The sequence below is a fragment of the Diadema setosum genome, chromosome 18 (genome assembly GCF_964275005.1).
Source record: "Diadema setosum chromosome 18, eeDiaSeto1, whole genome shotgun sequence".
Classification (NCBI taxonomy): domain Eukaryota; kingdom Metazoa; phylum Echinodermata; class Echinoidea; order Diadematoida; family Diadematidae; genus Diadema; species Diadema setosum.
In genome coordinates this window covers 5,367,492-5,380,756 of record NC_092702.1, presented here as the reverse complement: position 1 = coordinate 5,380,756, position 13,265 = coordinate 5,367,492, and the positions used below count along the sequence as shown (strand labels likewise).

Here is a 13,265-nt window from a genome sequence, read left to right as displayed (position 1 = left end):
GGAATGGCATCGTGACATCAAGTTTTTATCCCAAGTTATTTTTTATTTTCCTGTGTGTGCATTTCTATGTTGTCGTTGTTTTGAAGATTGAAATACCTTTTCTATCTACTTTCTCCCTCTTTATAATTTGTCTGTATTTCTCACACACGTTCTCCACTGTGGTAGCGGTCAGATTCTTATAAATGCTTCTGCGTTGAACACGGCACAAGTTCAACTATGCGGTCTTTTAACTCTCTTGGCTGAACTAGACAAGCCAGCGAAACCCATTCGTGAAAAAGAAGAGAGCAAAGAAACAAAATGAGGTAAAAAGGGCGAGATAAATGACAGCCCGATCGCTCTTCGCGATTTTTCTCGGTTTCTCTCATTTTGAATTGATGAATAGCCTAAAAATATTAAATACATAATTCAGAAAACTTTTGGCAGGGGCAAAGCACACAACTTTGTTACATGAGCTTTGTTGAAATCAGTGGACGTCTTGTTCGGGAATGACCACATTCGTCCAGGATAAGCTACAAGTCAATGAATCTGTACAGATGTCATATCACTAGGAACTGATATTTGACATGACAGACCTCTCCTCAACCAAGACAGGCGGAGAAAGGCATAGCACAACGTCAAAGATCTGATCTCAATTATCCAATTTATAGGTGGACAAGTGATGCGATAACGAGGGGAGATAAAGGCCCACTAGAGTTGAAGACCAGGGCCCTGTTTCACAAAGCTGTTTGTAAAGTTACGAACAACTTACGAGCGACTGGTGATCAGTTCTAGTGCTGAATTTTGGAAATTCTGATAAGTAGAGCACATCAGAACTGATCACCAGTCGCTCGTAAACTTGTTCGTAACTTTACGAACAGCTTTATGAACCACCCCAGAACAAGTAACCATTGAACCGATGACCCAAAACAGGTTAGCCTTCTCGTGAACTATGACAGAAAACAACTTTAACTGTACGCAATCTCCGGGAAGGATACACCTGTGGTATCGTGAAGTACATTGTAGATCTTCTGGTGTCAAGGAACAGATGATGTGGGTTTCACCAGGGAGGTGAGAGAGGTCTCACCTCCCTGGTTTCGCGTTTGTCTTATGTGTATTTTGTATAAATAACACACATATAGTGAGGATCAACTGGAGATGTGTGAGCCTTGCAGTACCTGTTTATTGTCATCTTTCCTCAGTGGCACGCTTAGTGCGGCAGTACTTCGACCAGGGAGTGATCGACTTGCGCAACGGTTTGTTTTTCTTTTTCAGACGTAAATAATGCAACCAGTCCACTGTCATGTGGATTACGAGTGTTATCAGTGCTTCAGTGAATAACGAGGGCTATACGTTATTGATGGTCCTCTGACCCCTCGATCGTTCTCGCCTTCGCTTTGGGGGAGAATAATAACAACAGGGTGCCTATAGTCCAAAAGCTTTGACAAGGATGGACAATAACTGAGCGAGGTTACAACTACAACTATCATTGTCCCAGGCCCTGGGCACTGCGATTGCGTCACAAAGAAACGTTCTTGCAACAACACCGATGGTCTCCTTGAGCGACTGCGTGGACATCCAAAGTACTGGTACATGTACTGCTGTATGGCAGTGCAAGTGTCAGTAGGATAGGTGGGGAAGGTCTTCCGTCAACGCACCTCTGTTTGTGGGTAGCTTTCCAGCTTGTACCCCGGTCTAGGAGCGAAGCGCGGCGTGTGTAAACACGGCCGTAAGGTGAGGTTAAACGCAAGTAAACAACCGAATCCTTGTGATTGCACGAGGCGCTGGCATGCTTCCCCAATACCCGTGGCCCGGGAAGTCCCGATTGTTTTGAGTTTAAGCCGAACATCAGCCTCGGCCTAAAACCACAGACCCGCCCCTTTGATTGAGCTTGACAGAGTTTACCAGTTTGCAAATTTCATTAAGAAAACCCAGGCTCGAAAATTAATGTTCAATGACGGGCGAGTTTACTCGCACATAAAAAAAAAAAAAAAACAAACAAACATCAATACTTATGAAGGAACTCACTGCGAAGGGACTATCCTTACTCATTTTATTCTTTTACTTCAACTTTCCAGTTTGTGTCTGCTCACAGATGAAGTAATAAAGGCCAAGTCCCCAAACTGATACTACAGGTTGCGTCATCTCCACACGACTCGCTTACTGAGAAAATGTGACACTGACTCTCTGTTTACCTATTTGGGTAAACAAGATCAACATTTCTTCAGCGTCCCCAGCCGTGCGAAACCGATCTCTGTAACCACAGTGGTCTGTAGAGTCATCCAGGGGCAGTCAGGGCTTAGGTTGACATCGAACACCACCTAAAAGTCACCCCCTAAACGATGTTCTCACGCACTCCCCTTCGATACAAGGTCCTTTCCACACCTAATCAACTTACGTGCCATCCGCATTCATTTCGCGGATGTCGTGTCGAGTTTCCAGTGAGTAAGCTCCTTTCGTTTCGCGGACCGAACTTTCTTGAGAGCCCGAGGCCTGTTGCATAAAGATGTTTCGCAGTTGCGGCAAGTTGCTTTACTGCAGTTACCACAGCAACAACATCAAATTCTCAAAACGGACGTGTGTTTCCTGTTGTCGTAGAAAGTGAAATGAATGCAATCTGCAATGACACCACACCTCTTTAAAAAAATGGACCTCCAATAGGCGTACATCCTGTACAAACGTCATTAGAGATTTCGCTTGTCATGTTTTGTTTTTTTTTCTCCATGAAACAAACTACCCACGATCAGCACACAAGTCCGTGGTCCAGGATCTACCCTCATAACGGACAACTTTAAAGGTACCTGATAAAGAGAAAACCCCAAAACAAAACAAAAACCCCAAAGCCAAGCGTATTTCAGTAGTCCAAAGGACCTTGCTTGAATCTGGAAGACAATTATATTTGTCTTTCTCAAGGCTCCTTCTAGTCTTGACACATTAGAGTGCTTTCCTTTTCGAAATACTTAAACGACGCCAGTGTTCACTGATTGTTTTCGTTTTGCCCAATTTTGTGGCTGACATGATTCGCCAGGATAAAGAGCTGTTTTGGAGTATTTTGAGATCAAAAGTGTGAAAAAGTTTCGATCGTATAACACGACTTTTCCCCACCCCCACCCCCGAATCGTGTCCGATCTTGCCCTATAAAAATTGCACTAGCATTTCCCATCAACTGCACTGCACTCTCACGCAGATCATCGATGGATGCTGATATTGCCCGATTTGCCATTGATCATGAAATATTGCATATATAGCAACCACGATTGGTTATGCTCTGAGATTGCAACAAATCACTAATTTCATATTTTAACAAGGAAATGAAGGGGAAAAACTGTAGCCTTTACGTTATATTTTTGTGCAACAACCAGGCCATGACTTATAAAAAAGTGGATTGTAGTTAATAAAATTATTGAAGAAAAACAACTTTTGGATTTGTGTGTGTTTGTGTGTGTGTGTGTGCATACACCAGTGGGGAAGTTGCGAGTTGACATTTTATGTCCGAGTTTGATGACACTTCTACCACTTTATTATCTGATTTAACTGTTTAATTCCCATCCACGTGAAAACTATGTGGATTTGCACTATACGTACTCTGTACGTGAATGCTGATGATGCATATGTATAGGGTACTTATTTCTTTATGTGACGTGTACAGAGAAGATGTACAAAAATGTTAAACGTAAACTTTTGCAGCTGTAACTAAAATTGATAAAATAAGGGTAAAATAAATTAATAGAAAATAATATTTTCTTACTTATTCAAGCGTTCAAGTACATTCTATGGAACACTTTTTCTTCAACAGTAACATTGCGAAGCACAATTAGCAGTATTTTACCCCTCATGAACAAGAACATGTTTTCTCTCTCTCTCTCTCTCTCTTCCTTTCGAACGGGTGATAAGGCAACGTGCAGTGGTTTGGTTTCTAACCAAATTTTTTAACTGATTGAAGTCTCGCCACAACCGTTCAGCATTATATAATCTGCACTTTGAAACGTCTGGTGAAATGCCGCGGTTTTGGCTCAATTTTGAAGTGATTGCCTAATCCCAGCGGCCAGTGATTTAGCTTTGGCAAGCCCCAACCTTCTCGCTGGATATTAACTCCCCTCACCTGTCATGGCTGGTCAATTCATTGATCATTTAGAGGGGGACATTATAGGTTGAAGTCTGGAAAACTTCCAGGTCAAATTTCTCTTTCGGTAGAGCTTAACCTCATTTACGGTGAATAATGATAATCATTCATTTAAACAGAAAAGAAGAAAAAAGCCGCAGAGCTCCTACCTCTGTTAATGTACACAAAATTTTCCATAAAGAAAAATTCCTCGCTCTGTTGCAATATCACACTGTATAAGAGTATAACAGAAGCTCAGAGATCCGGAAAAACTTGGTAAACGTCTAAATGTCTCTCAAATCGCCGTTTTATTCCATGTTGCCTCTGCTCTCACCGATGTCAACATTTCCTCTGCTACCTCCATCGAGGGAATAGTAGCGACAAACGGTATATGACGCAATACACCCGATAGATTAGTATATGTTTCGTGAGTATAAAGATTTTGAGATATATCGTTCATATAAAATGACATTTATCAAGTTATCAGCTACGGGATCCTGAAGTTACACAATTTCTCAGAATATACATCTAGTTATATTGGTCATGGCTACAATGGAACAAAATGCCATCCTAGAGTACAATCCTTGTGAAAACTCTTTGTGTATTGTGTATGACACTATATTTTCTATCGTGATTTCCAGTTAATTGAGAAAAAAATATCTCTAAGGCTGCACACTAACCCATTTTTTCTGCCGGTCCGACATGTCTCTGTCGGACCGGTAGATGCCCCATTTTACCATTTTTTACCGGTCCGAACAGAAAACTTACCGGTCAACAACGGCAACCTAAAAAAACATTAAATTACTTGCAAACTTATTTTCTTGTTTTTATGGACGTACCCCCCCCCCCATGTACATTTTACTGATTAATGTCTTTTTAAACTTGAATTATTTATTGCACAAGAAATAAAAAAAAAAATGAGAAAAAAAATAGAATGTTTGTTCGTGAATTACAGTGTAAAATGATAATGGAAAAAAAAATCAGATTGTATCATGCGTTTGTGACTTTTTCTAAACATCGGCGCACGAACTTGCTGCATAACCGTGATTTAATGAATTATTTTAGCTGTGATATTTTCTGATGCACGAGCTACAAGGGGTTCTTTATTTTTCTTTCGACACTCTCTTCGCATTTGTGCATGCGTTCTGAAAGGTACACGACATGCAGGGCCGAATTCGCAATCCTCTTTGCGCCCATTTCTACTTCAAATATCAGCGGGATTGTGACGATTTCATGAATTACTTCGGCTGTAACATTTTATGATGCACGCGCCAAAAGGGGTGAAAATGTGTCCTTTATTTTTTTGCCGATATAAACTCTTCGAATTTCGTAAGTGCGTTCTTAAAAGATGTACCACACGGCCGAATTCATGATACTTTTTGCGCCTATTTTTACCTCAAATATCAGCGGGATTGTGACGATTTCATGAATTACTTCGGCTGTAATCTTTTATGATTCATGCGCCAAAAGGGGTTGAAAATGTGTCCTTTATTTTTTCCCGATAAACTCTTCGAATTTCGTAAGTGCGTTCTTAACAGATGTTCCACACCGCCGAATTCATGATACTTTTTGCGCCTATATTTCTACCTCAAATATCAGCGGGATTGTGACGATTTCATGAATTACTTCGGCTGTAATCTTTTATGATTCACGCGCCAAAAGGGGTTGAAAATGTGTCCTTTTATTTTTTCCCGATAAACTCTTCGAATTTCGTAAGTGCGTTCTTAAAAGATGTTCCACACCGCCGAATTCATGATACTTTTTGCGCCTATATTTCTACCTCAAATATCAGCGGGATTGTGACGATTTCATGAATTACTTCGGCTGTAATCTTTTATGATTCACGCGCCAAAAGGGGTTGAAAATGTGTCCTTTTATTTTTTCCCGATAAACTCTTCGAATTTCGTAAGTGCGTTCTTAAAAGATGTTCAACACCGCCGAATTCATGATACTTTTTGCGCCTATTTCTACCTCAAACAAATTATCAGCGGAATTGTGGCAATTTCATGCATTATTTCGGGTGTAACTTTTTGTGATCTCATGCACGCACCAGCTAAAATGGTTGAAAATGCGTTCTTTATTTTTCTCCCCACAATCTCTTCGCATTCCGTACATAAAGATATACGACACGGCCGAATTCACGATCCTTTTTGCGCCTATTTCTACCTCAAATATCAGCGGGATTGCGATGATTTCATGAATAACTTCGGCTGTATTCTTTCATGATGAACGCGCCAAAAGGGGTTGAAAATGTGTCCTTTATTTTTTCCCGATAAACTCTTCGAATTTCGTAAGTGCGTTCTTAAAAGATGTATGTGTACCACACAGCCGAATTCATGATACTTTTTGCGCCTATTTCTACCTCAAATATCAGCGGGATTGTGACGATTTCATGAATTATTTCGGCTGTAATCTTTTATGATTCACGCGCCAAAAGGGGTTGAAAATGTGTCCTTTTATCTTCTCCCGATAAACTCTTCGAATTCGTAAGTGCGTTCTTAAAAGATGTTCCACACCGCCGAATTCATGATACTTTTTGCGCCTATTTCTACCTCAAATATCAGCGGAATTGTGACGATTTCATGAATTACTTCGGGTGTAATCTTTTGTGATCCACGCACCAGCTAGAATGGTTGAAAATGCGTTCTTTATTTTTCTCCCCATAATCTCTTCGCGTTTCGTATGCATAAAGGTATACGACACGGCCGAATTCACGATCCTTTTTGCGTCTATTTCTACCTCAGATATCAGCGGGATTGCGATGATTTCATGAATTACTTCGGCTGTAATCTTTTATGATGAACGCGCCAATATGGGTTGAAAATGTGTCCTTTATTTTTTTCTCTTCGCATTTCGTAAATGCGTTCTTAAAAGATATACGCCACGACCAAAAATCATAATTCTTTTTGCGCCTATTGTCTCCTCAAACTTCAACGGGATTGCGATGATTTTATGAATTATTATTCGGCTATGCACGCGCCAAAACGGGTTGAAAATGTGTCCTGTATTTTTCTCCCAATAATCTCTTCACATATCGTATACATGCGTTCTTAAAAGGTAGGCCTATACGACACGGCCGAATTCCCGGTCCTTTTAGCGCCTATTTCTACATCAAATATCAGCGGGATTGCGATATTTCATTAATTATTTCGGCTGTAATCTTTTGTGATACACGCGACAGAAGGGTTGAAAATAAGTTCTTTATTTTTCTCCCGATAATCTCTTCACATTTGTGAATGCGTTTTCAAAATTATACACTGCACGCAGGGCCGAATTCGAGATTCTTTTGCGCCTATTATTGTTTACTCAAATTTCAACGGGATTGCGATAATTTCATGAATTACTCTTTGGCTGTAATCTATATGATGCAAGCGCCAAAAGGGGTTGAAAATGTGTACATTATCTTTATCCCGCTAATCTCCTACCATTTAGTACATGCGTTGTTAAAAGGTATACGACACGGCCGAATTCACGATCCTTTTTGCGTCTATTTCTACCTCAAATATCAGCGGGATTGTGGCGAATTCATGAATTACTTCGGATGTAATCTTTTGTAATGCACGCACCAGAAGGGGTGTGTCCTTTATTTTTCTCCCGATAATCTCGTTGCATTTGTGCATGCGTTTTTGATAACCGACACGGCATGCAGGACTGGATTCAAGATCTTTTTTGCGCCTATTTATTTCCTCAAATTTCAACGGGTTTGCGTTGATTTCATGAATTGTTATTCGGCTGTAATCTTTTATGATGCACGCACCAAATTAATATGTCCTTATTTTTTTTTCTCCTCTATAATCTCTTCGCATTTCGTACTTGTATGAGCTTTTGAAAGGTGTACGACGCGGCCGAATTCATGATCCTTTTTGGGACGATTTCTACCTGAAATATGTAAGCGGGACTGCGATGATTTCATGATTTTTTTTTTCTCCCTTGTATTATCTCTTTACATTTTTTTAAGGGCCGATTTCGTGATCCTTTTCGCGCCTATCTTCATAATGAGACCATTCTGAACGAATGAAAATATTCATTTACTGTATCGCTGAATATAGAATATGTTTTTACTTTTTCTAAAAATCGGCACAAGTAAAATAGTTCTAACATGTCAACTGCCACGCAGCTGCGAAGCCGGGATCGGATCGATCTTGCGTAAAAAAAAAAAATCATGAGTAAAATGACCCAGAAATGCGTGCGCTTCTATCAATGCTTCTTGTCTGGCATGACCGCCGATCGCAAGCAAACGAACAAACAAAACGGGATCGGGGAAACAATCCATGCATTTCGACAGTTACATTGTACCGTACATCCTTTGCATGTATTGCATAGCATGGCAGTGCGTGAGCAGCGCCAATGCGCAAGCGAGCGCGAATAAACTGGTCGACTGCTAGTGCTCAAAACTAATATACAATTGTATGTTTACTTTACAATTGCACCGGTAGACATATTCGAAAACTTGCGTAAAACGTGTTGAACAATGCGATATTTTGCATTCTGTTTCTCCCTGATCGGGGCTGATCTTTTTCTTTCTACTGACCCCGCCAATGCTTTTTTTTTTTTACTGGTCATGTCGGACCGGTAACTTGTGGATTTCCTGAAAAGTTACCGGTCCGACAGTGACTTTTGCCGGTCTTGACCGTCGGACCGGCGCCAGTGTGCAGCCCTGCTCTAAGAATCTTGTTCATTTGAACACAAACATTCCAAACATTCATAATCGGGAGCTACCGCATGACTGTACACAAACAATGGGATGCCTGACTGAAGTTTGTAAAAACAGGAGCTTCTGTTTGTGTTTCCTGGGGGATTTTGATAAGTATGCGCTTCAGCTGAATTAATATACATGTATATTCGATCAAATTTCCCGATAAGCCCTAATACTGCCATTTGATAAGGCTTCACTACTGTGGAAACCCATATAAGCATATCATTTTGGTCTATTGGAGCAAAATCGTGCGATGCATTTTGCATCACGAGGTTATTAACCTAACATCAATAGGTGCGCGGAAAGGGGCATGGCATTTTGCTTTCCTAAATACCCCCTAAAGTGCATGCTTTCGAACTTAAATGGTCCATTAAACAAGCAACTATACCATTAAGAAGAAAAGAAAATGGGAGTATGCGGATTCAAACGAATTGTAATAATCACATAAATCATGCCAAATAAATAATTCGATTCTTGCGCTCCCTTCCGCCCGCTTGGATTCACGCGAATTCCTGGCATTGATTCGCTGAACTTTTGACACCTATGCCGCTTTTTCTCCCCCTGAGCAAAATTCCATTGCCAATCGTTTTAACCTTTGATGCTTGTCCACTCATTCAGAATAACATCTATACAAAAAGAAGGAACACTAGAGTTTTCGTACGCGAAGTACGTGTTTTTCTTCACAAATCCTCCATCGTAGCCGCCTCTCCCTCTCTCTTTTCTTTTGGTAACGACTTATTGCAGAGAGAAAGGCAAAGCGTTTGTGTGACAAAATGGCCATATTTATATCCTGACGTCACTGTCAATAATACCGTTTTCACATGTCGCAACAAGTTCGACAAGAGAAAAAGAGAGAGAAAAAAAAAATACAGCCGTTGTATGCGATATGACATCAAACCGTGTCAACATTGCCTTTACAATAGCTTACAAAATATTATTTCAAAATAGGCAATATTACGGTCAATGATTGTAATTCTTCAAAACGATGGTATTTGGTTTCTTCTCCAACAGAAGCGTTGATTTTGCTCTAAACGACAAAAACAAAAACAAACAAACAAACCTGGATGTATTATGACGTTGCATCCGGTAAGAAATATGAAACTATTCAGGTTTCTTTCCGCTTTCTTTCGGCAAGTAAATATTGTAAGGAAATGTGTTGAGTAAGGATAGTAAAGAAACGAGTGCATAGTACGCTGTGTATTGCAATCATTTTGATATCGGCCCGTGCTGATTTCTTCATTTTCCGAGTACCTCGTATACTCTCGAGATTCAAAATTGTGTGTCACGGTAATCCCCCGATTCGAGTGAAAACTTCGCTCTGTAAGTAAACCTGACCTTCGTGGGGATGAGACAAATGCGGGAAAGTGATATTTTCGCTTCATTCATCCTGCGATTTCCCAGTGAGAGCTACTAGGTACGACACGGGTTTAATGACCCTCCTCTCACCCCGGTTTGTGGCAGCGCCACTCGGGTCGTGCTCTCTCCGCGGAGTGCGTTTATTCTTGCGAGGTATATCCGCGCACCGGATTGGACTACGAGTTTCATTGATCGGAAAGGAGCGTGACGCGTGATTGGTCAGCTGTTGTGACGCGCGGATGACGTCAGCGCAACGTCACGATGGTGCAGCGGCTACTAGCTTTAGACATGACTTCCTCCATAAACACACGTGTCTCTTGCTGTGAACGTAGCGTAGTTCACAGGCAAGCAGGCATAAGCCACTAGTACTTCTGGGAAATGCACGGTTTTTTTTTTTTTCTTCAATTCTTCAATTTCTTCTACAAAGAAAAGTTGTTGCAACAAAGCTGGTATTCACGTAGGTTGCATATGGTTTCCAAATAAATACTAATCATGTCTTACAGCTGCGATGTTATTAAACTGAATGTTTATGGTGTCACAACACATTCTCCTGCTTCAGAGGATATGTTGTGTAGCAAAGCACTCAATATAGAAAACGAAGCCTTCTCAGAAATGTATCGTTATCTGTTGATTAAAAAAAATCATGAAACAGACACTTTTGGTTTTGCGATTTGTGAAGACTTGCAATACTGTGCAAATTTTTCTTTTCTTCATGAGCAACACTTTCGAAACGAGTTTGTAAAGTTTCAGATGTGTAGATGATAAAAACACGAAGAATGGGCATTATTCACCAGTTTGCCATTGTTTAGTATAATATCGAGATGATAATGCTTATTTGCTTAATGTTTACCTCTCTAGCTTTTCATTAATTGTAATTTCGGAACAATGTGTTGACCGAAACAGAAAAGGAGAGCATCATCTAGATATTACATCTACACAATGTATGTGTGAATAAAGATGTGTACCAATTCATAGATGAATAATGAACGAAGACCGAGGATCCAGGAGCCGCAATATTAAAGTGTAAAGGAAACTCACCTGGAAAAGAACCTGTAACGTTTCACCCACAATCGGCCACCCGAAGTCGCCCCCGGGCAGCGGAGCTGTGCTGGTCGGGTCGCTGGTCGCACGGATGTAGTAGTACCACAACTTCTTGATCAAGACCAGAAGACAAACGGGCACGACCAGCGACATGAAAGAAAACGGACATTCCATGATCGACGACGATAACGATGACGATGTCGACGGGCAAGGATGGTGACCAGGAAGGAGTTGCGAAGCTAGGAGCGAGGCGGCTGATGACTGCTGAAATTAAGAATCGGAAACGTATCGGAAAATAAACGATCGACGAAGATGCCCACTTTCATTTTTTTTTCCAGAAACCAGGCACACACATACATATAAGACTAAAGGCAAGTTAATAACTGGACGGTTTCTCACCCGCAGTATGAGCATCTACATAAATTAAATACTTCGGATGAATGTGAAATATTTCTTGCCGACAGAGATAGAACAAGTTTCGAATTTTCCACCAGTAAACAATATAATCCACAAAGCCTGTAGTGTCTGGCCTAGAGTTCGGAAAATATGAACATATATTCCCCCTCAGCTCTTGGTGTTAACATGATGGGTGATGGCAGATAATCTCTCCTATATATATTCCTGAAACGTTTATGTGTACATATATTTCGCCAGAAATACAGACTTCGACGGGTGAAAAAAAAAAAATCTGGACCATAGAAATAAAGATGAACATGACATCGAAAATACTGTTCGCCATAGTTTGACCACGGATCAAAAGAATTATGAGTGAAGGGAGCTATAATGATCACAACATATCACCGTCATCAGATGGTCACTTTGAAGCTCACAGTATTATTTTGTAAATGTAGTGCATTGTACTTAAACACCCAAGTAAGACGGGTATAACTTACGATTTTCAACCCCCAAAACATTGACACTTAGGCCTTAATGACAAAATGCAGCAAGAAGGACAAAATGTCATGAAGCAAATAAAATGTTATGAAGGCAGATAAAAAGGCGAGTATGTTTGCGATATAAAATTGAAAAGAGTTTTATTACCTGCCACGGAGAGAGAACAATGTTAAAGGTGCTCCTCGTCAACGTCTAAAATCCACAAGGTAATGTTAGCATGTTCGAGCGGTCTGAAGATCTGAACGCGAAGCAACAACGTACACAAGTCAATGACACCAAGTAGAAGTCGCGAGTACTTAGCGAGAGCACGCCGAAAAACCAGGCGGAAGTCCCCCGTATTAGAGCGTTTGAGTTACACGCGAGTAGGATTTCCCTGTTCCGCACCGTGCTCAGTTCTGTTCAATTCAAATTCCTCATGCGCGTTTGTTATGATGCTCGTATGACGAATTGTATCAGCTCAGAGATCCCCTCCTATTTATATCACCTCGCTCCGGTGAAAACGGGAAAATGCGCAGGGTCCCAGAGATCGTAGAGCGCTGGCAATATCTCCATTTTCCCCTCTCTCTCTTTTTCTTTCTCTCTCATGCTCCTCTTCCACCCTCTCTCTCCTCTCCCTGTCTTATTTGAACAATCTGAACTATTGAACTTCTCGCCCATCTATCACTGTCGCAGTATGTGTTTACATTGTGTAGGTGTTCGCGCTGTTTGCTGGCGTATTACGGACCGTAGCAGTGCGTCGCTTTGACTGATCGATTACGTATGAAACGGAGTGGAGGGGGTGGGGGCATCGCTGGTGAAATATCGCAGTGAGTTCAAGCGAAGTTCAGGCATGCCGATACACCACGAACATTTCGCTCATCCCACTGGACCATATTGCCTTCGCACTTCGCAGCGCAACTCAACGAGCAGTGACCTCTCTTCGGAGGCATCACACATCCGGCACGCGCCGGGGGGCGTGGTCGAAGGCGGGGTTTGCCGGAGAGCGGACCAATGACAGAAGCCGATTATTCTGTGGTAAACTTATCGAAGATGTTATTTATTTCTGCGGTCAGGTGTATCCAGTAATAAGAGAAGGAGCACATTTACTTTAATCGATCCACATGTATACTACGTATTCCAATTTCTGACTCATGCGTATTCGCATATCATATCAGGCAGGGGTTCTGTTTTCAATCTTATACAAAACAATGCTTATCACAA

The 13,265-nt window shown here is 41.1% G+C and overlaps 1 protein-coding gene across 2 annotated transcripts in view; it reads right to left on the bottom strand.

The window, feature by feature from the left end:
• LOC140241682 (cytochrome P450 26A1-like) overlaps positions 1-12,488 on the bottom strand; it is a 28,095-nt gene extending 15,607 nt beyond the window's left edge. The window contains exons 1-2 of one of the 2 annotated variants that reach the window (XM_072321424.1): positions 12,213-12,488; positions 11,169-11,435 (exon numbers count right to left, since the gene is read on the bottom strand). In XM_072321424.1, the coding sequence (XP_072177525.1) occupies positions 11,169-11,345 (177 nt within the window). In that variant the 5' untranslated portion in view covers positions 11,346-11,435; positions 12,213-12,488. The remainder of the gene's footprint in view (positions 1-11,168; positions 11,436-12,212) is intronic. The other variant, XM_072321425.1, reaches the window with a different exon arrangement.
• Between the last annotated feature and the right edge of the window lie 777 nt (positions 12,489-13,265).